The 24,849-nt window shown below is 40.4% G+C and overlaps 1 protein-coding gene across 1 annotated transcript in view; it reads left to right on the top strand.

The window, feature by feature from the left end:
* The first annotated feature begins 13,086 nt into the window (after positions 1-13,086).
* Positions 13,087-24,849, top strand: part of prpf8 (pre-mRNA processing factor 8) — a 42,833-nt gene continuing 31,070 nt past the window's right edge. Inside the window, exons 1-10 of the mRNA XM_072243574.1 lie at positions 13,087-13,197; positions 16,174-16,290; positions 17,259-17,427; positions 18,257-18,421; positions 19,367-19,585; positions 20,577-20,789; positions 21,496-21,621; positions 23,458-23,563; positions 23,650-23,960; positions 24,355-24,544. Coding sequence (XP_072099675.1) covers positions 16,185-16,290; positions 17,259-17,427; positions 18,257-18,421; positions 19,367-19,585; positions 20,577-20,789; positions 21,496-21,621; positions 23,458-23,563; positions 23,650-23,960; positions 24,355-24,544 — 1,605 coding nt within the window. The 5' untranslated portion in view covers positions 13,087-13,197; positions 16,174-16,184. The remainder of the gene's footprint in view (positions 13,198-16,173; positions 16,291-17,258; positions 17,428-18,256; positions 18,422-19,366; positions 19,586-20,576; positions 20,790-21,495; positions 21,622-23,457; positions 23,564-23,649; positions 23,961-24,354; positions 24,545-24,849) is intronic.

Raw genomic sequence — 24,849 nt, 5'->3', positions numbered from 1 at the left:
GATTGGCGAGCATGCCTTATGAGAATAGGTTGAGTGAACTTGGTCTTTTCTACTTGGAGTAACAGAGGATGAGAGGTGACCTGATAAGGTGTATAAGATGATGAGAGGCATCAATCATGTCAATATTCAGAGGCTTTTTCCCAGAGCTGAAATGGCTAACACAAGAAAGCACAGTTTTAAGGTGCTTGGAAGTAGGTACAGAGGAGATATCAGGGGTAAGTTTTTTACGCAGAGAGTGGTGAGTGCATGGAACGGGCTGCCAGTTTAAGAGACTCCTGGATAGGTACATGGAGCTTAAGAAAAGTAGAGGGCTATGGTAAGGTAAGGACATGTTCGGCACTGCTTTGAGGGCCGAAGGGCCTGTATTGTGCTGTAGGTTTTCTATGTCTTTATTTCAAAGTTACCAATCATTCTGAAACATAAAGGATTTCCAAAACACAGGTAAATTCTTAAGAAGGCATACCAATAATGCATATGAAAAAAAAAATTGTCTGCCACAGGAACCAAAGCCAGGGGAATGGATTCTAGTAACCATGTCTTCCAGCCATTCTTCTTGATGTTCCTCAACCACTGGTACTGCTCTCTACATTTACACCCTTTTTCTGACACTTGATTGACTTCACAGAAATATGATTTTTTTCTCAGATACCCTTTTAACATATATGGTCTAAAAGCGTTTTAGAGACATAGATCTACACTTAATGTCCACATTTCACAATTAATGCTGCAAAGCTAACTTTCTTGAGTACATAAACCTTCCAACTGTAAACAGGTCAATTATTTGATATGCTTTAGGTAAGATGGCGGCAACCAAAGGTCCTTTTCCCTTTGTAAAATTTGATTTCTATGATCCAAAGACAATTCTCCAAGACCGTTGGATACTGCAGGGCTACTCTATCAGTGAGCTGCTCATTGATCAGAGTAACTGGACTGGTGTCGAAGGGGCTGGCCGTGATGTTTGAGAGGGAGCCAGCCAAGGTGTCAAAAGGGCTGGCCGGGATATCAGAAGAAACTGCCAGTGTATCAGAGCAGTTGGTTTGGGTATGGAGGAGCTGATCTTGCCGCAGACCATGTTGCTGCCTGCTACTCAGAAGCATTGCAATTGGTGCAGTATAACAGTGGGAGATAGTCTCAGACATTTCACTTGCGATCGCAAGACTCTTTTGGATAGTGATAATGTAAGTTGCCACAGGCCTGTGTATGATTTGAATGATAATTAAACATGATTTGATTTGATGCTACATTATCCACCTGGTTCTGCAAGCTTCCTTGAACTAAGCACCTTAGAATCAGCTTGTCTGTTTGAAACAAGCCAAACTAAAACAGCCCATTGCCTTATACTACACCTTGAGCAGCAATAAACCAGCTGCGGTGAGCTAAATCTTACTTCTCACAGCAGTGCATCAACTATCTACAAAGCTTGTCTGAAAAGGTGTTCTGTAGACAGTACTTGTTTTAACTTCAAGCTGATTACTGCTTGCCACTTCCATTTTAAGAACTGAAGGCTGACTTCCATTTACGACCAGAATTCAAACAACCGTTAAAGGCAGTTTATTTATAAGTGGTAGCTGCTGTGTTCAGAAAGCAAGATCAGGAAACAACCAAGAGGCCTACTGGCCAGGAGTGAATATCCATCATAGATACGGCAAAAGTTTATGATATCTGTTGCTCTGTTGATATGGTTTATGTTATTGGGTAATGGAAGCAAGATTCTTTGACCATCTAGGTACCACAATTAAAGAAATCCCTCTCTCCAATTTGTAATGACATCATCTTGACCAAATCTTCACTCAAAGCATTTAATTCAAGGCTCCATAGAGTCAATTAACAAGGAAATAGGCCCCTTCACTCAAATACTCCACACAAGCCAAGAATCCCATCTAAGCTACTGCCATTTGTTCATGATTGGCCTATATCCTTCGAAACCATAAGATAATAAGTTATAGGAGCAGAAGCAGGCCATTTGGCCCATTGAGACTGTTCTGCTGTTTGATTATGGTTGATTTATTTTCCCTTGTAACTTCGTTCACCTGCCTTCTCCCCATAACCTTTGACACCATTAGCAAAGACTTGGCCTCCCCAGCTGTCTGTGGCAATGAATTCCACAGATTCTCCCACCCTCTACGTAAAAAAAAAAGCACCTCACCTCTGTTCCAAAGGGATGTTCTTCTATTCTGAGTCTTTGCCCTCCGGTTCTGACTCTCCTACTACTGGAAACATTCTCTCTGTGTCCACTCTTTCTAGGCCTTTCAATGCTTGGTAGGTTTCTATGAAATTTCCCATCATTCTTCAAAATTTCAGTAGGTATAGTCCTAGAGCCATCAGACACACCTCATATGTTGACCTTTTCATTCCTAGGATCATTTCATGAACCTCTCTGAATCTTCTCCATCCTTTCTTAGACATGGGGCCCAAATATAAACCTTTCTGATCCAAGTACCTTTCCATACACCATTTAAATGTTGTTAATATAGCTGCCTCAAACATCTCTTCTAGTAAATCACTGCATATTCTGATCACATACTGGCTGAAGAAGTGTCCCCTCAGTTTTCTATTAAATCTCTCCCCTCCCACTTCAAACCTATGCCCTCTTGATCTTGATTTCCCAACCTGAAGTAAAAAGACTGTGTGTATTCACCCTATCAGAATTTTACACAGCTCTATAAGATCAGGCCTCATTCTTTTTCACTCTAGTTAGACTCTTTTTATTAATGATGAAGTGCAGGCCCTGCTATTACCAAGGAAGTTCACTACCAACTCACACCTGAAACATCGGTTGTACTCTTTTCATAGATGCTGCCTGGCCTGCTGAGTTCCTCCAGCATTTTGTGTGTGTTGCTCGGATTTCCAGCATCTGCAGATTTTCTCTTGTTTGTGACTGAAGTTCATTACAATTGTGATTGTAACTGTATATAATTGCCCTTGTGCTGATGCTGGGGAAGGACTCTATGAGCTCTATAGCGCCACCTGTGGCCAGCAAACCACACACGCTGGGGAATTCAACCATGGAAGCTTATAAACAGCCCTACCTAAACTTTATTAACATGTGGACTTTGTTACCAGAGGAAAGAACTCATTAGACCTGGTTTACATCAATATCCATGGAGATAAGGCCCCACCCTGGATACTCTGGTAATTTATCTGTTATGCTAAATCCTGCATATAATCCAGTGCTGAAACGAGTCAAACCAGTCTGCAAGGAAATCAGGGTTTGGCCAGTAGGGGCAATCTCCATGTTATAGAACTGTTTTGAAAGCGCAGACTGGAACATGTTCAGGGAAACAGCTACCTGTGATCATCATACAAACATCGACGAATGTGCAGGAACCGTGGCTGGCTGTATGGTGAAGTGCATGGAAGATGTCACTGGCATTAAATCCATCATCATTTGGGCCAATCAGAAGCCAAGGCTGTCAGCAGGCAGGGGTCTGGGCACTGCTGAAACAACAGGATGCAGTCTTCAGTTTGGGAGATAAGACAGCTTTCGGGTCAGCAAAAGCTGTGCTTGCCTGTGCCATTAGAAAGCCGAAATGGGGACTACACACAGAGAATCTCCAGCCATTTCTGTGTTATCAAGGTCAGCCGATGAATGTGGCAGGGCATTCACACTATAATGGACTATAAGACCACACCCAGTCAATGATAGTGATGCTTCTCTTCCTGATAAGGGTGAATGTCTTCTATGGGCAGTATGATGCACTGAGCAATGTGCTGGTGAGGGTGGCCCCCCCTTCCCCCTCCCCACCAGGAACAGGCACTCAGTCTGGCTGCAACTGATGTAAGGAAGACACTAGTCAGGATGAACCCACACAAAGCTGTAAGGCCTGACCGTTTTCCTGGTCAGATCCTGAGAAACTGTGCTGCCCAGCTAGCAGATATTCTCACAAACACCCTTAACATTTACCTGCCCTGCAGGCTTTGAGGCTGCTACCATCATCCCAGTGCCTTAACGAACACTGTCCAATGGCATTGATGTCAAGAATAATGAAGCGCTTTGAGAAGCAGGTCATGAATTGCTTTAATTCCTGCCTTCCCACTACCCATTGTACCCCTACCAGTTTGCATATCATCTAAACTGACGCACTGATGATGCAATTGTCCCTGCCCTCCATGCAGTCCTGTACCATATGTCAGAATGCTGTTCATTGCCTTCAGTTCGGCTTTCAATAGGATCATCAGAAACTGTTGGGTAAGCTGTTCTTGTTGTGCCTCTACACCTCCCTCTGTAACTAGATCTTGGATTTCTTGGTGGAAAGACCTCAGACAATCCATGTTGGCGGCAACATTTCAGCTCCATCACACTGAACTGCAGTGCACACCAGGGCAGTGCGCTCAGCCCACTGCTGATGCACAACTGTACTGCGAGATCCAGCTCTAACCACATCGTTAAACTTGCTGATGTCATAACAGTGGTTGGCCTCATCAGCAACAGCAATGTTTCGGCTTACAAAAAGATGGTAGAGGAGCTTGTGGACTGGTGCAAACAGAACAACTTAAGTCCCAATGTGGACAAGACTAAAGAGACGATTGTGGACTTCAGGAAGGTGCAGACTGGCCACTCCCTGTTGCACATCAATGATTCCTACATGGAGAGTGTCAAGGGCACCAGGTTTCTTGGAGTACACATCACAGATGATCTCACTTGGTCCCTCAGCACCACCTCATTAGTCAGGAAAGCACAGCATTGCCTCCATTTCCTGAGGAGATTGAGGCAAGCAAGGCTCCCTATCCCCATTCTAACCACATTCTACTGGAACGTCATTGAGTGTCCTGACCAATTGTATCACCATTTGATATGGTAATTAAAAGGCATCTGACCAGACACTTCAATGGATTGGGAGGACTGCTGAGAGAATCATCAGGGTCTCTCTCCACCCATTCAGGACATATGCCAGAAGCAGTGTTCAGCCTCAACGATGTTAATCTCTCTTCTCGTCTGTCCTACAATCTCTTTGGCCTCCTACTGTCAGGCAGCAGGTACTGCAGAACAAGAGCAAGGACTATTAGGTTAGGTAACAACTTCTTCTCCCAGGCTGTGAGACTACTGAACACCCTGCAACCACCCAATACATTATTTATGACAGCACCAGTAGCAGTAATACTGTGTATATTTAACTATAACTATCTGCACTTCTGTCAACTTTTTTAGCTGAGAAAAGATGACAAATGACAAATGACCTCTTCTCAGGCTTCCAGCCAGATACAAGTATGAATTTTATCCAAAGTTTTGATGACAAACCCTGCCATCTTCATCAGGGATGATGCCTGGGCATGTCTAGTCTGGTGGTATTTACACCCCCAGCATCCATCCCTCCTGATTGGTTAGTCCTCATCCAATCAGGTTTCCGCTATCCCACCTGGTTTGCAATCAAATTCCAGTTCTTACTTAGAGCAAGACCTTTGTCTTTGTTAAAATTATTTTCCTTTAGTTTTATTTCAAAGGCTTCCTTCACCAGGTGGTCCCAAAAAACATTGGCATGGCACTGTATTTTAGTGCTGTTGAAGTCAATCCCATGGCCACTACAAATGCAATGTTCTGCTACCGCCAATTTCCCCTGGTAACCCAAACAGATAAACCTCCTGTGCTCCTTGATGTGCGTTTCCACTGTGCATCCCATCTGGCCGATACGCTGCTCTGTGTTCACAGAGAAACCCGTAAACACCAGCCATTCTGAGTTCCAGGTCATCTTTGACTTACATAGCTGTGATTTGAGCTTCCTTATGGGTTTATGGATGATATTAACCTGACATTTCTTCAGGATCCTGGCGATCCTTCCAGAAACTGTGGAAATACAGGGGACGACAGGAGGCAATGACGGGTTCCTCTTCATTGTTAGGTTTTCCAGTGTTTCTGTTGGCGCTTTTGCTCTAAGTGAGAACTAGAATTCAACTGTAAACAAGGTGGGACAGTGGAAACACAATTGGCTAAGGACTAGCCAACCAAGAGGGTCAGTCGACAGGGGTATAAATACTACTGGACTAGACATGCCCAGGCATCATCCCTAATGAACACGGCAGAGTCTGTCATCCAAATGTCAGTTAAAATCAATTCCTGTACCTGGCTGGAAGCCCGAGAAAAGTTTATTTGTTGTTTCTTATCTGTTAACATTATTGTGCTAATATTATTTTGTGTGCTGTATGTGATAATATGTAAACACAAGAAAATCTGCAGATGCTGGAAATTCAAGCAACACACAGAAAATGCTGGTGATAATATGTACTGTGTTTTGCACCCTGGTCCCTGAAGAACATTGTTTTATTTAGCTATGTACGTCGGAATGACAATAAACTTGAATTTGCTTTGACAGCGTCCTCAAGAATGGTAGATATCCAAACAGCAATTTCTAAAATGGTCGGCATCTTCAATCTTTCAATTATCTCCCTCTCGGCCGCAATACCTACAGAGATGCTTGTACTCAGTTATCTGCCACTCCTCAGTAATTTAAGAACACGTTAATAGTTTCCACGTATATCACAATCCGGTTTATTATCACTATCTTATATGATGTTTACGGTAGCAGTCCAATGCAAAGGTGTAGACTGATGAATCAGAGTCAGGCTTAATATCACCAGCATCTGTCATGAAATTTAACTTGTGGCGGCAGTAACATAATAATAGAAAAAAGTTGAATTACAGTAAATATATAATGTATGTGTGTGAGTGTGAGTGTGTGTCTGTGTGTAAAATAGTTAACTTAAATAACTAGAGAAAAAAAAATTTAAATAATAAAGTAGTAAGGCAGCATTCATGGGTTCATTGTTCATTCAGAAATCTGATAGCAGAAGGGAAGAAGCAGTTCCTGAATCATTGAGTGTGTGCTTTTAGGCTTCTGTACCTTCTTTCTGATGGTAACAAAGAGAAGAGGGCATGTCCTGGATGAAAAGGGTCCTTATTGATGGACACCACCTTTTTTAGGCACCGCTCCTTGAAGATGTCCTGGATACTATGTAGGCTGGTCCCCATGGTGGAGCTCACTATAATATAAATAAATGGTGTAATATATAATAAATATCTTCGGTTGTCCATTGAAATCCGATGACGATGTCCACTCCTTTAACGGTGAGATCTTTGATGACTATACAGTCCTATCCTGGACCCACAAGCTCTATTGCAGGTGGGACATATATATGTAGTAGTGGTGGCAACCATGGCTGCATTTCTCCTGGCTCTCTTCTGCTGTAATTATAGTAAAAACAATGTAATATAAAATAACGTATTATAGTAATAGAAATGTATAATTAAAATATAAATAAATAGTGCAAAGAAAGGTAGCATAGCAGTTAGCGTAAGGCTATTACAGAGCCAGTGACCCTGTTCAATTCCGCCATTGTCTGTAAGGGGTTTGTACATTCTCCCCATTACCATATGGGCTTCATCTAAGTGCTCCGATTTCCTCCCACATTCCAAATTTGTATGGGTTAATAGGTTATTTGAGCACACGGATGTAACTGGGTGTCATGAACTTGTTGGGCTGGAAGGGCCTGTCTCTCTAAGACAAAAGGAATAACAAAGCCGTGCTCATAGGTTCATGGACCATTCAGAAATTTGGCGATGGAGGGGTAGCAGTTGTTCCTCTACCACTGAGTGTCAATCTTTTGGCTCCTATACCTCCTCCTTGTCTGAGAAGAGGAAATGGTGAGGATGGTGTGGATGGTGAGGATGGTGAGGGTCCTTAATGATGGATGTCACGTTCTTGTGACACTGCCTCTTGAAGATATCCTTGATGGTGGGGAGGGTTGTGCTTATGATGGAACTGGCTGGGTCATCAACTCTCTTACGGTTCTATGCAATGGAGTTTCAGTGTCATTTGTGACGCAGCCATTCAGAATGCTCTCCACCATGCATTTATAGAAATTTGCCAAGGGTCTGTGGTGATACACCAACTCTCCTCAAACCCCTGATGAAGTAGAGCTGCTGGCATGCCTTCTTCTCTTTTGGCTTCTTTTTCTTCTTCTGGTGGCATGCTGGTGATATGCGGACTACAAAACAAAATTGGGCAGCATCACTGACAACAGCACATCCCTTCCTAATGAGCTTATAGGACTCTACGCATGTCTTAAGCAGAAGGGAAATGGAAGCAACGCACACAAAATGTTGGTGGAACTCAGCAGGCCAGGCAGCATCTATGGAAAAGAGTACGGTCGGCATTTCAAGCCAAGACCCTTTATCAGGACTGAAGAAAAGAAGATGAAGAGTCAGAGTTAGAAAGTGGGGGGAGAGGAGGAAGAAACACAAAGTGATAGGTGAAACCCGGTGGAGGGGGGAGGGGTGAAGTAAAGAGCTGGGAAGTTGATTGGTGAAGGAGATACAGGGCTGGAGAAGGGGAATCTAATAGGAGAGGACAGAAGGCCATGGAAGGAAGAAAAGGGAGAGGAGCACCAAAGAGAAGTAATGGGCAGATAAGGAGATAAGGTGAGAGGGAAATGGGAATGGGGTATGGTGAAGGAGGGTTGGAGGGCACTACCAGAAGTTTGAGAAGTCGATGCTCACCCCATCAGGTTGGAGGCTACCCAGAAGGAATATGAAGTGTTGCTCCTCCAACCTGAGTGTGGCCTCATTACAAATGTAGAGAAGGCCATGGACTGACGTGTCTGAATGGGAATGGGAAGTGGAATTAAAATGGGCGGCCACTGGGAGATCCCGCTTTTTCTGGCAGACAGAGCATAGGTGCTCAGTGAAGTAGTCTCCCAGTCTACGTCGGGTCTCACTGAAGTACAGGAGGTCACACCGGGAGCACCTGATACAGTAGATGACCCCAACAGGTTCACAGGTGAAATTTCGCCTCACCTGACAGGACTGTTTGGGGCCCGGAATGGTAGTGAGAGAGGAGATGTAGGGGCAGGTGTAGCACTTGTTCCATTTGCAAGGATAAGTGCCAAAAGGGAGATCAGCGAGGAGGGACAAATGGACAAGGGCGTCGCCTAGGGAGCAATCCCAGCAGAAAGTGGGGGGGGGGGAGGAGGGAATAATGTGCTCGGTGGTAGGATCCTGCTGGAGATGGCAGAAGTTATGGAGAATTATGTGCTGGATGTGGAGGCTGGTGGGATAGTAGGTGAGGACAAGAGGAACTCTATCCCTGTTGGGGTGGTGGGAGGATGGGGTGAGGGCAGCATTGATTGTGGAGCAAGGAAAACTCCCATAGTTGAAGAAGAAGGAGAACTCCTTCATTTTGGAATGAAAAGCCTCGTCCTGAGAGCGGGTGCAGCGGAGACGCAAGAATTGCGAGAAGGGGATGGCAGTTTTACAAGTAACAGGATGGGAAATGGTATAGTCCGGGTAGCTGTGAGTCAGTGGGTTTATAATAGACATCAGCAGATAAGCTGCTTCCAGAGATAGAGACAGGGAGCTTGAGAAGTGGGAGGGTGGTGTTGGAAATGGACCAGGTAAATTTGAGGGCAGGTGGAAGTTGGAGGCAAAGTTGATGAAGTTGATGAGCTCGGCATGGGTGCAGGAAGCAGCACCAATGCAATCATTGATGAAATGTCGAGAAATGGAATGTCATCATTCGTCCTGAAAGCCTTCAATGCCCCTGAACCAACAGTCACCGTTACAGACGTCAGATCAGTCTTCCAAAGAGTAAGCTCACAGGAAGTATCTGGCTCAGATGGTGTTCCCAGCCATGTGCTCAGGTCATGTGCTTAACAGCTGGCAGGGTTATTTTCAGACATTTTTAATCTCTTCCTACTTCAATCTGAGGTTCCTACCTGCTCTAAGAAGACCACTATCCAAAGATTCAAAGTACATTTATCATCAAAGTATTATGCAGTGTACAACCCTGAGATTCGTTTTCCCACAGACAGCCACGAAACAAAGAAAACCATGGAAACTGTTCAAAAAACTACATTAAACCCCCAACGCAAGAAAAAACGAATCCTGCAAATGGCAAAAAAGAGTGAAAAACACAGGACATTAAATACTAACCTGCAAAGTGACAGAAAGAGTCCAGGCATATTCAGTTCATACTGAGTCCTGACGAAGGGTCTCGGCCTGAAACGTTGACTGTACCTCTTCCTAGAGATGCTGCCTGGCCTGCTGCGTTCACCAGCAACTTTGATGTGTGTTGCTCGAATTTCCAGCATCTGCAGAATTCCTCTTGTTTCAGTTCAGCTCATTCCGGTTCAGTCCAGCACCGCAACATTCATTATCTGCAGGCCGCCCCAATCAAAATTGCACAAAATAGCAACGAAGAAAAAGGAGTAACCAGAAACCAGAAACACATCATTCCATGAACTACGGAGTCCAATCCATAAATCATGTTGATTAAGCCTTGCCCAAGACCCAGGACCCTGGCACCATCTTGCGGCAGCAAAGAGCGAGAAGGATAGAGAGACTGAACATATGTAGATGTCACTGAATACATGCCAGCCTTCCTTCCGCTCTCATCCTCATTGATTTCAATCTTCCTCAACGTTTTAATCGGCGAGAAATGGAGTTGATCACAGACTAGCGTCCTGTCCGCAGGCTTCTTGGCCTTGAGTCTGCACTCTACCCTCGAAACCTCATCGAACCTCCTCAGAGACAGCAAAGACTTGACTTGACTTTATTACTTACATCCTTCATAAACATGAAGAGTAAAAATCATTACGTGTAAGATCGCTCAATCGGTCCAAAAACGCATCACCCAAATGTAGATCGCAGGTTCCAGCAGTAGCAGAATCACATTTGAAGGAAAAAGGAAGACGTAACAGAAGTGAAAGAAGTTTCGTGAACCGCCTGAAGGACATTACTCTCGGTCGCATTGCTCGTTGGCGCCATCCCAGTACCTAAGAAAAATAGGTAGTATGCCTTAATGACCACTTAAAGATCAAAGCATTGAGATCTGAAAGTGTTAACAAACCGGTGTTTATCTCCACCACTCTGCGCCGATTAAACGTCGAGCCAGATTAAAGCGTTGACACCCAAGAGTGGATGACAAACTGGTGTTCAACTACTATGCACCGGCCAAAATCCTCCACCTGAGTCCGTCCCATCTGCCTGATTTGACTGATCTCTCTCTCTACAATTGCAGGAAGGTGCAAGCGTCTTGGGTTCCACACCGCCGGGTTCGGGAGCTGTTGTTGCCCTGCAGCTATCGGGCTCCTGGACCGGCTTCTATTGCCTCAGCGCCGAACAGACTCCACAGCCCATGGACTCGCTCTCGGAGATTCTACAGCTCATGTTTGCTGCATTATTTGCCTACTTTTTAATTACCTGCACAATTTGTCCTCTTTTGCACGTTTAATGTTTGTTGGTCTTCATTGTGCGTGGTTTCTCGTGAATTCCGTTGTGTTTGTTTTGTGACTGCCTGCAAGAAGATGAATCTCGAGGTGATATATGGTATACATACTTTGATAATAAGTTCACTTTAAACTTTGAACACAGTGATTCTGACATCCAGCATCATGAAATGCTTCAAGAGGCTGGTTATGACACACATCAACTCCAGCCTCGGCCCTCTGTATTTCGCCTACTGCCAAAGCCTAAGGTGGGCACCGTCTTCCTGGGGCTACACTCATTTCCGGGGCACCCAGACAGTTAAAAGACCTACATTATATTATTGTTTATTGACTTTTATCTCTGCTCTCAATACCTTAATTCCAAGATAATTTATCTCCAACTTCTTAGACCTGGGATTCAACAACTCCCTTTGCAACTGGATCCTTATCTTCCTCACTCATGGATAAGTAAAGATAGGACTGCTAAGTTATTAACAAATATCATGTCACATGCTGGTGATAACCAACCTGATTCTGAAGCAACTCCTTCACCATGATTATCCTCAACACTGGTGCCCACAAAGCAGTGTGTTCGGCCCATCTCTACTCCCTGTACATTCACAACTACATGGCCATATTGGTTTAAATCCATATATAAATTCGCAGGTAACACCACTGCAATGGGCTGAATCCCAAATAACAATGAGATGAATGTAAACACGAGGAATTCTGCAGATGCTGGAAATTCAAGCAACACACATCAAAGTTGCTGGTGAACGCAGCAGGCCAGGCAGCATCTCTAGGAAGAGGTACAGTCGACGTTTCGGGCCAAGACCCTTCGTCAGGACTAACTGAAGGAAGAGCTAGTAAGAGATTTGAAAGTGGGAGGGGGAGGGGAAGATCCAAAATGATAGAAAACAGGAGGGGGAGGATGGAGCCAAGAGCTGGACAGTTGATTTGCAAAAGAGATATGAGTGGATCATGCGACAGGAGGCCCAGGGAGAAAGAAAAGGGGGCGGGGGGAAAACCCAGAGGATGGGCAAGGGGTATAGTCAGAGGGACAGAGGGAGAAAAAGGAGAGAGAGAGAAAGAATGTGTGTATATAAATAAATAACGGATGGGGTACGAGGGTGAGGTGGGGCATTAGCGGAAGTTAGAGAAGTCAATGTTCATGCCATCAGGTTGGAGGCTACCCAGACGGAATACAAGGTGTTGTTCCTCCAACCTGAGTGTGGCTTCATCTTTACAGTAGAGAAGGCCGTGGGTAGACATGTCAGAATGGGAATGGGATGTGGAATTACTAGTTCTTCCTTCAGTTAGTCCTGACGAAGGGTCTCGGCCCGAAACGTCGACTGTACCTCTTCCTAGAGATGCTGCCTGGCCTGTTGCGTTCACCAGCAACTTTGATGTGTGTTGTAACAATGAGATGAAGTTCACGGCAAAGATAAGAGAACCTAGTGGCATGGTATCATAACAATCTTGTCCTCAATGTCAGCAAAACAAAAGCTAGTCATTTAGTTGAGGAGGGTCAAGGTGTGCAGGCTGCTGTTTAAATCAAGTTCCAGTATGGGAGGAGGAAAAACTTCCTCTAGTTCAATATTTGAAAGATCAAAGCCATTATCTTCAGATCCCTCCCCCCATTTCTAATTCCCTACCTTTATTACCTCCACTTTTCAATATTACTGACCTCTGAAATGCTCCCCCCGCCCCCGCCCGGACTTGTCCATTCCTCTCTCTGTAAACTACAAATTTCCAGCAAAATTTCCTCACATCCTCCACACAAACTCAACTTCAGCATGTTTGCAGTCGTTGGAGAACATATCAATCACAAACATGCTACCAATGGGGACGGGAGGCTGTGAGGCTCGGAACAGGAAGACCCGCCTACCCACATCCGTGTGCCGTCCGGAGGTGCCTCGTTCGGTTGCTGGAGTTAACGGCGGGCTGATGAGTGGCGTCCGGTGAAGTTTATACTGACGTTCGCTCGGTTGCAAGGCCGAGGTGTGTTGCACGGATCGGAATTCAGTTTCTAAGCTTGTTGAGTGCTGGCGGGCTAGGGGTTAAAGTGTACCCGTGAAGGGTTGGGCCTGGTGTTCCGGGCTGCATGGCGGCCTAGTTCATTGTGGCAACTCCGATCGGTAGGTTGGGTTACCTAGTTAGCAATCTCCCGCTCCAAAAATAATTATCATAGAAAAGAATAACCAGACATAATAGATTTGGTCCTTAGCATGCTGAATGTAAAAGGCGCATACATTGCAAGGGTGGTAGAAGTAGGTGCCATTAGAATTTTCAAAAGAGAATGCATTGTCTACTTACAGATTAAACGATTTATGCAGAAAAGTTATGTAAAGGACTAACTGACGTTTTTGGAGAAACACTGCTAGTACAAGAGGGCAATGGACACGTGTCAAAAGTTGTTTAAGTTGAATATTGAGTACAGTGGATTCTGGTTAATTGGTTCCAGCCTTCAGAAATTATTTAGCAGGAGCGCTGCATACGCTGCATCAGTGATTCCCTCCCATCCGTCCAACAATCCCTTTGAACCCCCTACCATCAGGTAGGAGGCATCACTGCATTAAGACAAAAACTGTCAGGATGGGAAACAACTGAACTTCCTGCCACCATCTAGGTCTCATCAAGTATGAAGCGCTAGTAGTATTACACTGTTTTCTTTTATCTTTTGTTGTAAATATGCCTTATTATTTGTGAGTAAAATTATTTTATATGTTGTGAGTGTGAGGTATATGTACTGTGTTGTATGCCTTAATCTGGAGGAACATTGTTTCATTTGTTGGTACACCTGTATAATTAATGGCAATAAACTAAACTTGAAAGTGCTTACTTAACAAAATAATGACTGACTTATACGTGGATTAATGAAGAAAATTAAATGGCAGAAAATTTCAGAACCTTTCATGCCCACCATCTGTAGTGAACTATAAAAGCTAAAACAAGAATGGTTACACAGAGATTGGTGACATGTCAGAATACAAGAGTAACAAAGAAAGACTGAAAAAGGTAATGAAAGAATAGAGTGTGAGATAAAGCTAACAAAGAATGTAAAAAGTGTTTAGATATTTTAAAAAAATAATTTTTAATAAGGATTTGGCCTATAGAAGTTGAGTCTCGGGAATTAATGGAAAATAAGAAAATGGCAGATAAGTTATATAGATGTATTGCTGTCTAGTACAAAACATACAACTAGCATCTCACAGGGAGCAGTAAATTAAGGGTTGGAAAGGAGAGGGGAAAAGTGGAGGAGGTATTGGAACCTAAAGATCTACATTCAATGATAGAGGAACAACTTCTAGCCCCTCGTTATCAAATTTCTCAGTGGTCCATAAATCCATGAGCGCTGCCTCATTATTCCTCAAAGTTGCTGGTGAACGCAGCAGGTCAGGCAGCATCTCTAGGAAGAGGTACAGTCGATGTTTAGGGCCGGAAACGTCGACTGTACCTCTTCCTAGAGATGCTGCGTTCACCAGCAACTTTGATGTGTGTTGCTTGAATTTCCAGCATCTGCAGAATTCCTCATGTTTACCTTGTTATTCCTTCTGTTTTAGAAGTGACAGCATGTTAACGGGCCCTTCCGGCCTAAAGAGCCCATAACACCCAGTTACATCCATGTGCCCAATTAACCTAATAACCAATAGGAATTTGGAATGTGGGAGGAAATGGGAGCCTGCACAGTCGCTGGGAGAATGGACAACTCCTTACAATGGCGGAATTGAACAGGGTCACTGTTTCTGTAATAACTCCTCTACTACCTTTCTTACACTATTTATTTATATGATGATATATTGTAATTTTACATCCTTGCATTGTACAGCTGCCGTAAACATCAAATGTCACATCATATAAGATAGTGATAATAAACCTGATTGAGATATATGTGGAAACTAATAATATGTTCGTAAATTACTGAGCAGTGGCAGGTTACAGAGCAACAGCAACTCTGTAGGTATTGCTGCTGAGAGATATTTGAAAGGTTGAAGAAATTGCTGCTTGGATAGCTATCAAATCAGGTTCCTATTGTCATTCCACTGTACACAGCTAAATGAAACAATGTTCTTCAGGGACCTAAGTCTCACTGTCTGGGGGAAGAAGCTGTTACCCAACCTAACAGTCCTTGCTCTTGTACTGCAATACCCTCTGCCTTGAGTAGGAACTCAAAGGGATTGTGGGATGGATGGAAGGGGGCTCCACAAGACATATGTTGCATCTTAACTGGAGGGATTAGATGATGGTTAGCAAGATCTAAGACATCCAAAATACTTTAATTTTGTGATCTCATTTAAGGCAGGTAATAAGTGCATTGAAAGCAGTTCAGAGAGGCTTTACTAGACTTAATTGTGCAAAGGTTGACGTATGAGGCAAGATTGGAAAAGTTAGGTGTATTTGCTGTAGTTGAGAAGTGTGATAATGACTTTATTCAAACTTATAACAATACTCAGGGCTGAATGTAGAGAGGTTTCCTATTTTGTGAGTGTCTAGATGAGAGATTGCTGTTTTAAAGAAGGTGTAGCCAATTTAATACAGGTGAGACATGGTGCATTTTCTTTTAAGACAGTTTTGCATCTTTCTAACTCTCTTCCTTAAAGTACAGAAATAGTGTATTTAAAGGCAGAGATTGATTACTACAGGTAGGTGTTAATTTGGAGTTGAGGATATGATTAAGTCTTATTAAATGATTTTAGCATAAAACTAGATAATTCAGTTTCTTTGTACAGCAACTTCCTTGTGTTCTGGAATGTTGGTGAATAAACAGAATTTCATAGCTTTTTATGCAGATGTTTGAATCATTCTTTAATTTTTTTTGCATTTTTAATGTATATGTCAGTGTATTTCACACAATTAGAAATGTCAATGGGCACTGGGTATTATGGTGCTTGCACTAGCGGAACGCTAACAGGTATATTTGACATAAGAACAGATGTATTCTTACAATTAAAGAAATATAATTTGTCATTTCTTCAGAATCGACAAAAATGGCAGCATTTCCATATAGGGGTGCACCTGGACCTAATCCGGTTCCAGTTCCTGTACCTGTACCTGTACCTGATTATATGTCTGAAGAAAAGTTACAAGAAAAAGGTAAATTTCTGGAATAATCTGTTTATTCAACAGAAATAAATTCATTTAAACGTAAAAGAAAACTTGTACATTTCCTGAAATAAAATTCAAGTACAGAAACAAATATTTCTAAATGTTTAACATTTAAATATTTTTATTTGGTAGCTGTTGTTTGATGATGGTGTTATGAAGAAACTGTGAATGCTAGTTTAGAAATAAGGTGAAGACTAAAGCAGCACTTGGTGTGTTACTGATGGGCTTTAAATGAGATTATATTATTTAGTAGTTATCCACTGGTTTGTAGGCGATGTTTTATTGTTTAAGCGGAGATGCATATACCTTATAGTCCAAGACCACACAGCTCCCATTGGCCACTAAGCATAGAAATTAATCTCAAAGATGGTGTATTTATTCTTGCAAACTTTGGGAACTTTACTAGTGGTGATAGGTTAAGAGTTGAGATTGGCATTCTTTGTCTCATTGGGCATTAAGAGCCAATCCCAGTTCAGGATGGTTGGTTCAATTATTTTCATGCTCAGTTATTTAATATAGATCATTCCTGAGATTAAAAAATTGTTCTAGCACATTGAACATGGAATGACCAGTCAACTTATTTCCTTTTTCTTTGTTGACAACAAACAAACTTGCAGATGACTTAACAGTAGTTTTAAAAGTAAAGTTGTGAGTTTGATATTGATGCTTTGTTTTCATTTAGTATACTCAGGATTTGACTATTGTGCCCAATTTATGGGCTTTACTTCATTGAAGATTAGAATGTAATTCTTATAGGAAAAAGAGCCTCATTGGTGGACACACTCTCAGGATGGGTTTCTGACTCCAGAATTTATTTTCCATTAGCAGTTAGTTAAAGTCTAAGAACTTCAGAAGAATTTTGATACTTTGCCATTTTCTTGATAAAGCCACAGTTTATTTTAAAATGTGTCATCCCTTCTTCAGTTTACACAGAAGTAAATTACATTTTTTTCCAGCTAGGAAATGGCAGCAACTTCAGGCAAAACGATATGCTGAGAAGAGAAAGTTTGGATTTGTGGATGCTCAGAAGGAAGATATGCCCCCTGAGCATGTACGAAAGATCATTCGTGACCATGGTGACATGACAAATAGAAAATTCAGACATGACAAACGAGTTTATCTTGGGTAAGAAAATGTATTTACTCGAAGAGCAATAACAGGTTCTTGTTTGTTCTGAAATCGTGCTGTTAGATTCCAGGCTTCCTCTTTAATTCAGTCTTGAAGAAGAGACATTGGCCCACAGTGTATATAAGATAAATGGTTGGTTGATAATCGTTCCTGAGCTTAATTTTAATGCCGCCTTGTAGTTCTCTTCTTGATTTTGAAGGTTTGCCCGGATGACTATTTAAAGAGCTATAAAAATGAAGGTCTGAGATCTGCAATGAAGAAATAGAGCATTGTATGTGTAGTCTAAATATAAACCTTTCTTACTATTAAAACAACAGAAACATTTAGCTTTTGGATGTTTTTAAAAATGGCTTGTTGACTCCGTATTCTGACAGCTGCTTTGCCTTGGATCCTTCCCTGCTTAAGAGTCAGTATGTTGAGATGGAAAGAGAAATCAAATTAAAGGCATTTGTCTTATGGAACGAGACAGTTAGTTTAAAAAAATGAGATTTTGCAGATGTACAACTTTGTAGAAGCTTTCCTTAAAAATGACATCGTTGAGGTACCAAAGTGTATTGTGTCTTCATAAATTTTGGTGCTAGTAAATAAAAAACTTAAGATATTTTATTTGAGGTTCAATTATATGCATTTTCAAAGTTGTTCACAATTTTAAACATTATTTCACATAGTTCATTTTTAATAAAAAATATACTGATCCTAATATACACACTTATTTTGAATCGTCCATGTAAAGTATAATTTGTTTAATGTTAAGATCATTAATTTTAACACATCATTGATGCTGTCTGGATCTAATGTATTTAAACCATCTTTTCCCTATTCTCAGAGCTTTGAAGTACATGCCACATGCTGTTCTGAAACTACTGGAAAACATGCCGATGCCATGGGAGCAGATCAGGGATGTATCGGTTCTGTATCACATCACAGGAGCAATTTCATTCGTTAATGAAATTCCATGGGTTATTGAACCAGTTTACATATCTCAGTGGGGGTAAGTAAGGTGTTGGATGTTTCTGAGCAATTTTTGAAATATTCTGACAATACACATCAGGGAATCATATTGGGCAATGTACGGAAGATCAATGTTTTGAACGGCACCTGTTTTACAATTAGCAATGGTTCCTGATTCCTGTGAACCAACCATTTTTGAACTCACACTTGCTATTTTAAAGAGACTTACTGATTTCAGACTTTAGCTTCCTGGATTTTTGCAGTTGTTCAAATATTTTCCTGATTCCTTCTGAAGTAACTTTTTCTAAATTTTCTATTTTTAGCACCAATGCTGCATATAACTTCCCTGACAAACTAGTGAGGTGAAGCTCAGTTATGATATTCCCATTGAAACAAAGTACCTTCTTTCAATAAAATGCCAAGGATGATGGATTCGAGTTTAGTTAAAGCAGGAGAAGCTGTCAAATATTCAGATGGAGTTATATAAAAATAATGTTTGGATGGTTTGTTGGTTGTAGGAACCTAGAAGAAAACAGCAGGGTTTTTCGAAGAAACAGCAGGGTTTTTCGAAGTAAAGGGCTCCCTCTAGTTTTTCCACACATACTGTGTATAAAATTGAGGAAAATTTGACCTAGTAAAACATTTCATATTAATGTTAACTCTATTTTGATGTGTTTTATTTTTAGCTAGTTAATCATTAAGTAGTTTAATTTGAAATTAATAACAACATTGTTTAAGGAATATTTAATTCTAGTCCCAACTGCAGGCAAGGTCAATTATCAGTATTCAGAACATTTCCACTTCATACATTTATCTTTGAAATTTTAATACACTGGTGGACTAAATATTTTAAAGTTCACCATGAGATTCTGAATGAATGTTTTTTTATTATTTTCTTGCTGGGTAAATCTTATTCGTTAGCATACTGAGGATCTCTGTTTTGTCATTTTGCTGATACAGTATTGAATTACTCTTTTATTGCTAGAACCATGTGGATTATGATGAGACGTGAAAAACGCGATAGACGACATTTCAAAAGGATGCGGTTTCCTCCTTTTGATGATGAAGAGCCTCCATTGGATTACGCAGATAACATACTTGATGTAGAGCCACTTGAAGCAATACAGATGGAACTTGACTCAGAAGAGGATGGACCAGTAGCTGAGTGGTTGTACGACCACCAGCCATTGAAAGACAACCCAAAGTAAATGTTGATACATTTGGTGCATCAATATCAGGGAAAAAAATGAAAGCCTATCAAAATAGTACTAAATAGGAACAAATAGCTGGTTAAGTTATTAACAAGTACATTTCAGTTTGGTAGGTGCCATTAGAGCTATTATATCACTAGAGGATGAACAAAGCTTAACTTAGTTCTTTTGCATGTTATTGGATTAACCATTGAAAAATTATTTTTAAGGTACACCGAATACTAAATATTGAAAGTTTGAGTAGTTTCTGCAGTATTCTAAACTATTTATATCCAAAGAATGTTAAATGCTTTTATTGTATTCACAGCAACTTTGTGCAAGTTGTTGGGCTCAGTGTGTGGGGAAAAGAAAGTGCAGTCAAACTCACTTTGCCCAAGTAAACCTTAAATACTCATTAAAACAATAATGTTCATTATTTGCTGATTTGTTATTTTAACTCTTAATGAAATGTTATAATCAAATTTACTAACATTAAGTATGATAACCCACATGGATATGCACAGCTTTATATTGACAGCTTGTGCACAATTTTATGTTTTAAAAAAAATATACCAGAGTTCTAAAATTGCCATTTTTTCGCAACTGCAGTAAAACACAGTTGTTTGGAGCCTGTAGAAGTGAATAAAACGTCAAAAATATTTTGTTACAGTTATTAACTATTGAACTCCATTATCCGGTGAGTACTGTAGATGAGGGCAAGGTTAGGTTTAGCAATGATCGCAAATGCTGGTTGACGTTTGGCGTATGTTGGGGTGAGTTTTTATCTCATTATAAATAGGTGGCTCTGAGCTTTAGTGACATTTAGTTCATGAGTGTGGGTTCTAAGCTTTAGCAATATTTACTTCATGGCTGCTTATATTTTTAACTCTGTTGTATTTAGAATTAATTTGTAATATCTACGTAATTAGAGTAAAATTATTCTGGCAGTCTGGGACCATTTGTGAAATTGTAAATGTTTAAATTAGAAATTTTGTCTCATTTTAGGTTTGTAAATGGATCTACTTATCGGCGTTGGCAGTTTACTTTACCGATGATGTCCACACTTTACCGCTTGGCTAATCAGTTGCTAACTGATTTAGTGGATGACAACTACTTCTATCTATTTGATCTCAAAGCATTTTTTACTTCCAAAGCTCTGAACATGGCAATTCCTGGTGGACCAAAATTTGAACCTCTTGTTCGGGATGTGAATCTTCAGTAAGGACTTTTATTTTTAGAAATCTTGTGCTAAGATATTAAGGGAGTCATTAATTTTGGTGATTGTTGTCAGTATTTCTATTACTGAAGCTGGGTGTTGGTCTCTCCATAGTCATTGATATTTTGAAAATATGGAAATAATCAGCCTGTTACTTACACACTGATATCTGTCAGGAGGGCATACAGTAAAAAAGCATTTTGGTTTTAAAGAATATAGGCTGGTTCAACACAACAAATTTTCACTTTTCATTGATACTCAGAATAGTAGTTCGTTGAACATGTCCAGTATTTTTTTAAACCAAACTATTTACTGTATAGTGATTTTATGTATTAATAGACACATATGCTGTTGTCAACTTAATAATCGTGACCCTAGTTAATTCAGCCCCTTATTTTGGGCTTTCTTTCTTATGATTGCCATGTCATTCTTAGTAATACTATAGTTAAACTGCTTTTTTAAGCAACTTTTATGTGGCAGGCCATTAGATCATGTGTCCTTCCCAATAATCTTGTAAGATTAAAGCAAGAAGATTCTGTATTTCGTGTTGCATGTTATTTAGAGACTATGGTGGCTATGCTATTTCTAAAAAATGTTAGATAGTATTTTATGCTTTTGGAACTTTATGCCATGGTGTGCAACTTGTCTTTACTTGAGAAAGAAGTAAAATATTGCGATTTGATTATTTGATTTTGGTTTGTCTATTAGAGATGAAGACTGGAACGAATTCAATGATATCAACAAGATCATCATTAGACAGCCAATTCGAACAGAGTACAAAATAGCATTCCCATACCTGTACAACAATCTGCCCCATCATGTTCATCTTACCTGGTAAGTATGTGTATTTAAGCGATTTCATGTCTTCATTATGAGGATTTAAATTTCCTTATGAAGTAAATACATTTATTACTGTCAGTAGATAGACATTATAAGACTTTTTAACTGTTACTTTAACATATTGTATTTCATTATAGTGTTCGATAGCTTGGTGCTGTTCTTGACCATTACAAGCAATTTGTGGTCAAATGGGGAAAGTGGAATTCATGGTCAAAGAATTTCAGATTGTCACTAAGAAAGTTATTTAACCTGTAGGACTTCAAAAAATAAAAGTATTTTAACAGTATATTTTTGTTATGGCAAACTTAAAGTATCTGTTAAATTGTTTAATTGAGTATCCTTGCACAAGTATCAGTAGAAGTGATTGTCAATTTCCAGTGGTTTCCTGCAGTAAAGCCAGCAGTCTGTTCTTAGAGACAGTGGTACTTGATTAGGTTGGGAGGTTACATGTAAATAGCTTTTGTTTCCAAGACTATTGTTCTAGGATAGGTTTCCTCCTGCTTGTCAATTTCCAAACTAATGCTTAAGTGGATAGAAATCCCACTATAACCAATTCAGCCCAGGTAATACAAATAGCATTCACTAATTTATCAGTGGCATTCTATCCGATTCATATTATGGAATTACCTGTATAACAATGTGAGAGCAACCTGATCAGTAGTCTTAGAGGTTCCAAAGGCTGATGTTTGTTTTTATTTTGTGTTACTTATGTATTTCCTTAAGACTCCTTCAGCAAGCTACGTTTTTGCTGTCTGTCCCATGAAATAATACAGTACACTGAAGTGCTGCTGTCTGAATGAAAGATAATGTTTTGGAACAGTAGTTGAATCTTCCCCCTAGCAGGACGGTTTAAGGCATCAATGAAGTTGTTTGTAATAAATGAGTAGTTTAGAGACATGCAGACATTTGGGCTGTAGAAAATATAATTGACTTTTAAAATGTAGAAACTAAAGTTTGGAAACGCTTTATTCCAAAATGCCCCTTTGACTCAGTTTAGTAAATTAAGTTTACAATTAAACTACTAAGTAGAAAGTTCCCTATTTGTTTCTGGGCCTCAAGAAACTTTGCTTGTATTGGTCTCAAGATTGGAGCTGTATTGTAGATTGCTTTAACACTCCTAAGGCCAAGGAATTGAAAAATAAATTTCCTTCTGATTTCCATTCAGTGTGCTTTGTAAAGTATTATCTGGATGCTGAATGAGATTGTGATTTATCAGACTGTCTAGAAGAGTTTCAGTAGGGCAATAACTGGGATGAATGGCTTAAAATGGTTAGATCTGTGTTCTTAGGAGTTTAGAAGAATGAGGGGTGATCTTATTGAAACATAAGTCCCCAAAGGGACACAAGAATGTTGAAAAGCTTTCACTTATAGTAGCATCTCATATGAGGGAACATAGGTACGAGAAAAGGGGAAAATTTTTAAAACTGAGGTGCATGGGAATTTCTTCCTGCAGGATCTGGAATTTTCTACCCCATGGGGTTATGTAGTCTAGATCACTCCAGGTTTTTAGCAAGGTTGTAGACATTATCGAAAGATCAGGGAAGTGAAGATTGTGTGTAACTGACGTAGGAGAGGAATTAAATCTTGGGGTGGAAAACCCATGCTGAACAACGGCAGTCTTGAGGGGCCAAGTGGCCTATTCCCAGTGTTATTTTCTTGTATTTTTGTGCTTTCTTACCATACAACATTCATAGTCTTGATAAAGATTATTTTTGGATGGGCTTGTGGGGGGGACAGTAACCATGGATTGATGAATTGGGGAGGATAATTGAAAAAGGAGATGGACACTTGATACATTACCATTAATTTAACTTTTAATTTGGAATTTAGGTACCACACACCTAATGTTGTATTCATTAAAACTGAAGATCCAGATCTGCCGGCATTCTACTTTGATCCATTGATCAACCCTATTTCTCACAGACACTCTGTTAAGGTAATTGATGATAACCAGCATTGACTTTGTTCTTTTCATTCTTCCAGATGATAGAGGTGATCATATGCATTTGTCTTCCATTTCAGAGTCAGGAACCGTTACCTGATGACGATGAAGAGTTTGAACTTCCTGATTGTGTGGAACCGTTCTTGAAAGAAACACCATTGTATTCTGACAATACTGCTAATGGCATTGCCTTGCTTTGGGCACCAAGACCATTTAATCTGCGATCTGGTAAAACAAGGAGAGCACTTGACATCCCCTTAGTTAAGAACTGGTATCGTGAGCACTGTCCAGCTGGGCAGCCAGTCAAAGTTAGAGTTTCTTACCAAAAACTCCTGAAATACTATGTTCTGAATGCACTTAAGCACAGACCTCCAAAAGCACAAAAGAAAAGGTAGGTGGATTTTGCATTGAGCTGCTAATAGCTGTTAATGTTCAAAACTATTTTGGCGGAACACTCATCGTGGCGTCATTGGGATGGTGAGGGGAGTGTTGTTAAAAAATGGAACAGAATATAGTCTTTGGTCCTAGCCTTTCAGTTCTACCATGCATCTCAATATTTTTTATTGTAGGAACACACAAAATGCTGGAGAAATTCAGCAGGTCAGGCAGCATCTGTGGAGGGGAATAAACAGCCGATGTTTCTGGCCATTTTGTTGTGCAACTCTGTTATCTTCTTGGTCGAGGCTGTTCTTTTTATAAAGGATGTTAGACATTACAATGAGGAAGAACAGTTTTTCTTTTCTCCTAATCATATTTAATGCATTTTGTTTCTTTTAATACATCAGGTACTTATTCCGTTCATTTAAGTCAACAAAATTTTTCCAGTCAACCAAACTAGACTGGGTGGAGGTCGGGTTACAGGTGTGCCGTCAAGGCTACAACATGCTGAACTTGCTAATTCACCGCAAGAACCTGAATTATTTGCATTTGGACTACAACTTCAATCTAAAGCCTGTGAAAACCCTCACCACTAAGGTAAAAACTATCTTGCACTAGGCAACACACCTGAAGTGGAGTCATAAGTTAATAACTAGAAAACTAAATGCCTTTCGCAGCTTTATTTTTAAGATTTAAACCTAGGCATTAAAAAAAACTTGAATTACTACTTTGAATTGTTGTTTTCTATTTTGTTATCCTTTCATTTTAGGGATTTAACTCATTTTTTATATTAAATTAACTTGATTACTTTGCAGTGTTACAAGGTGTTTGCAGTTTGGTCTTGAAATCTCAACACTTTGCATAAAAACTCCAGTCACTGGTAAATAGGCTTTAATTTGCTG

This window comes from Mobula birostris, chromosome 25, assembly GCF_030028105.1.
Source record: "Mobula birostris isolate sMobBir1 chromosome 25, sMobBir1.hap1, whole genome shotgun sequence".
In the NCBI taxonomy this organism is placed as follows: domain Eukaryota; kingdom Metazoa; phylum Chordata; class Chondrichthyes; order Myliobatiformes; family Myliobatidae; genus Mobula; species Mobula birostris.
This window is presented reverse-complemented; position numbering and strand designations above follow the sequence as displayed.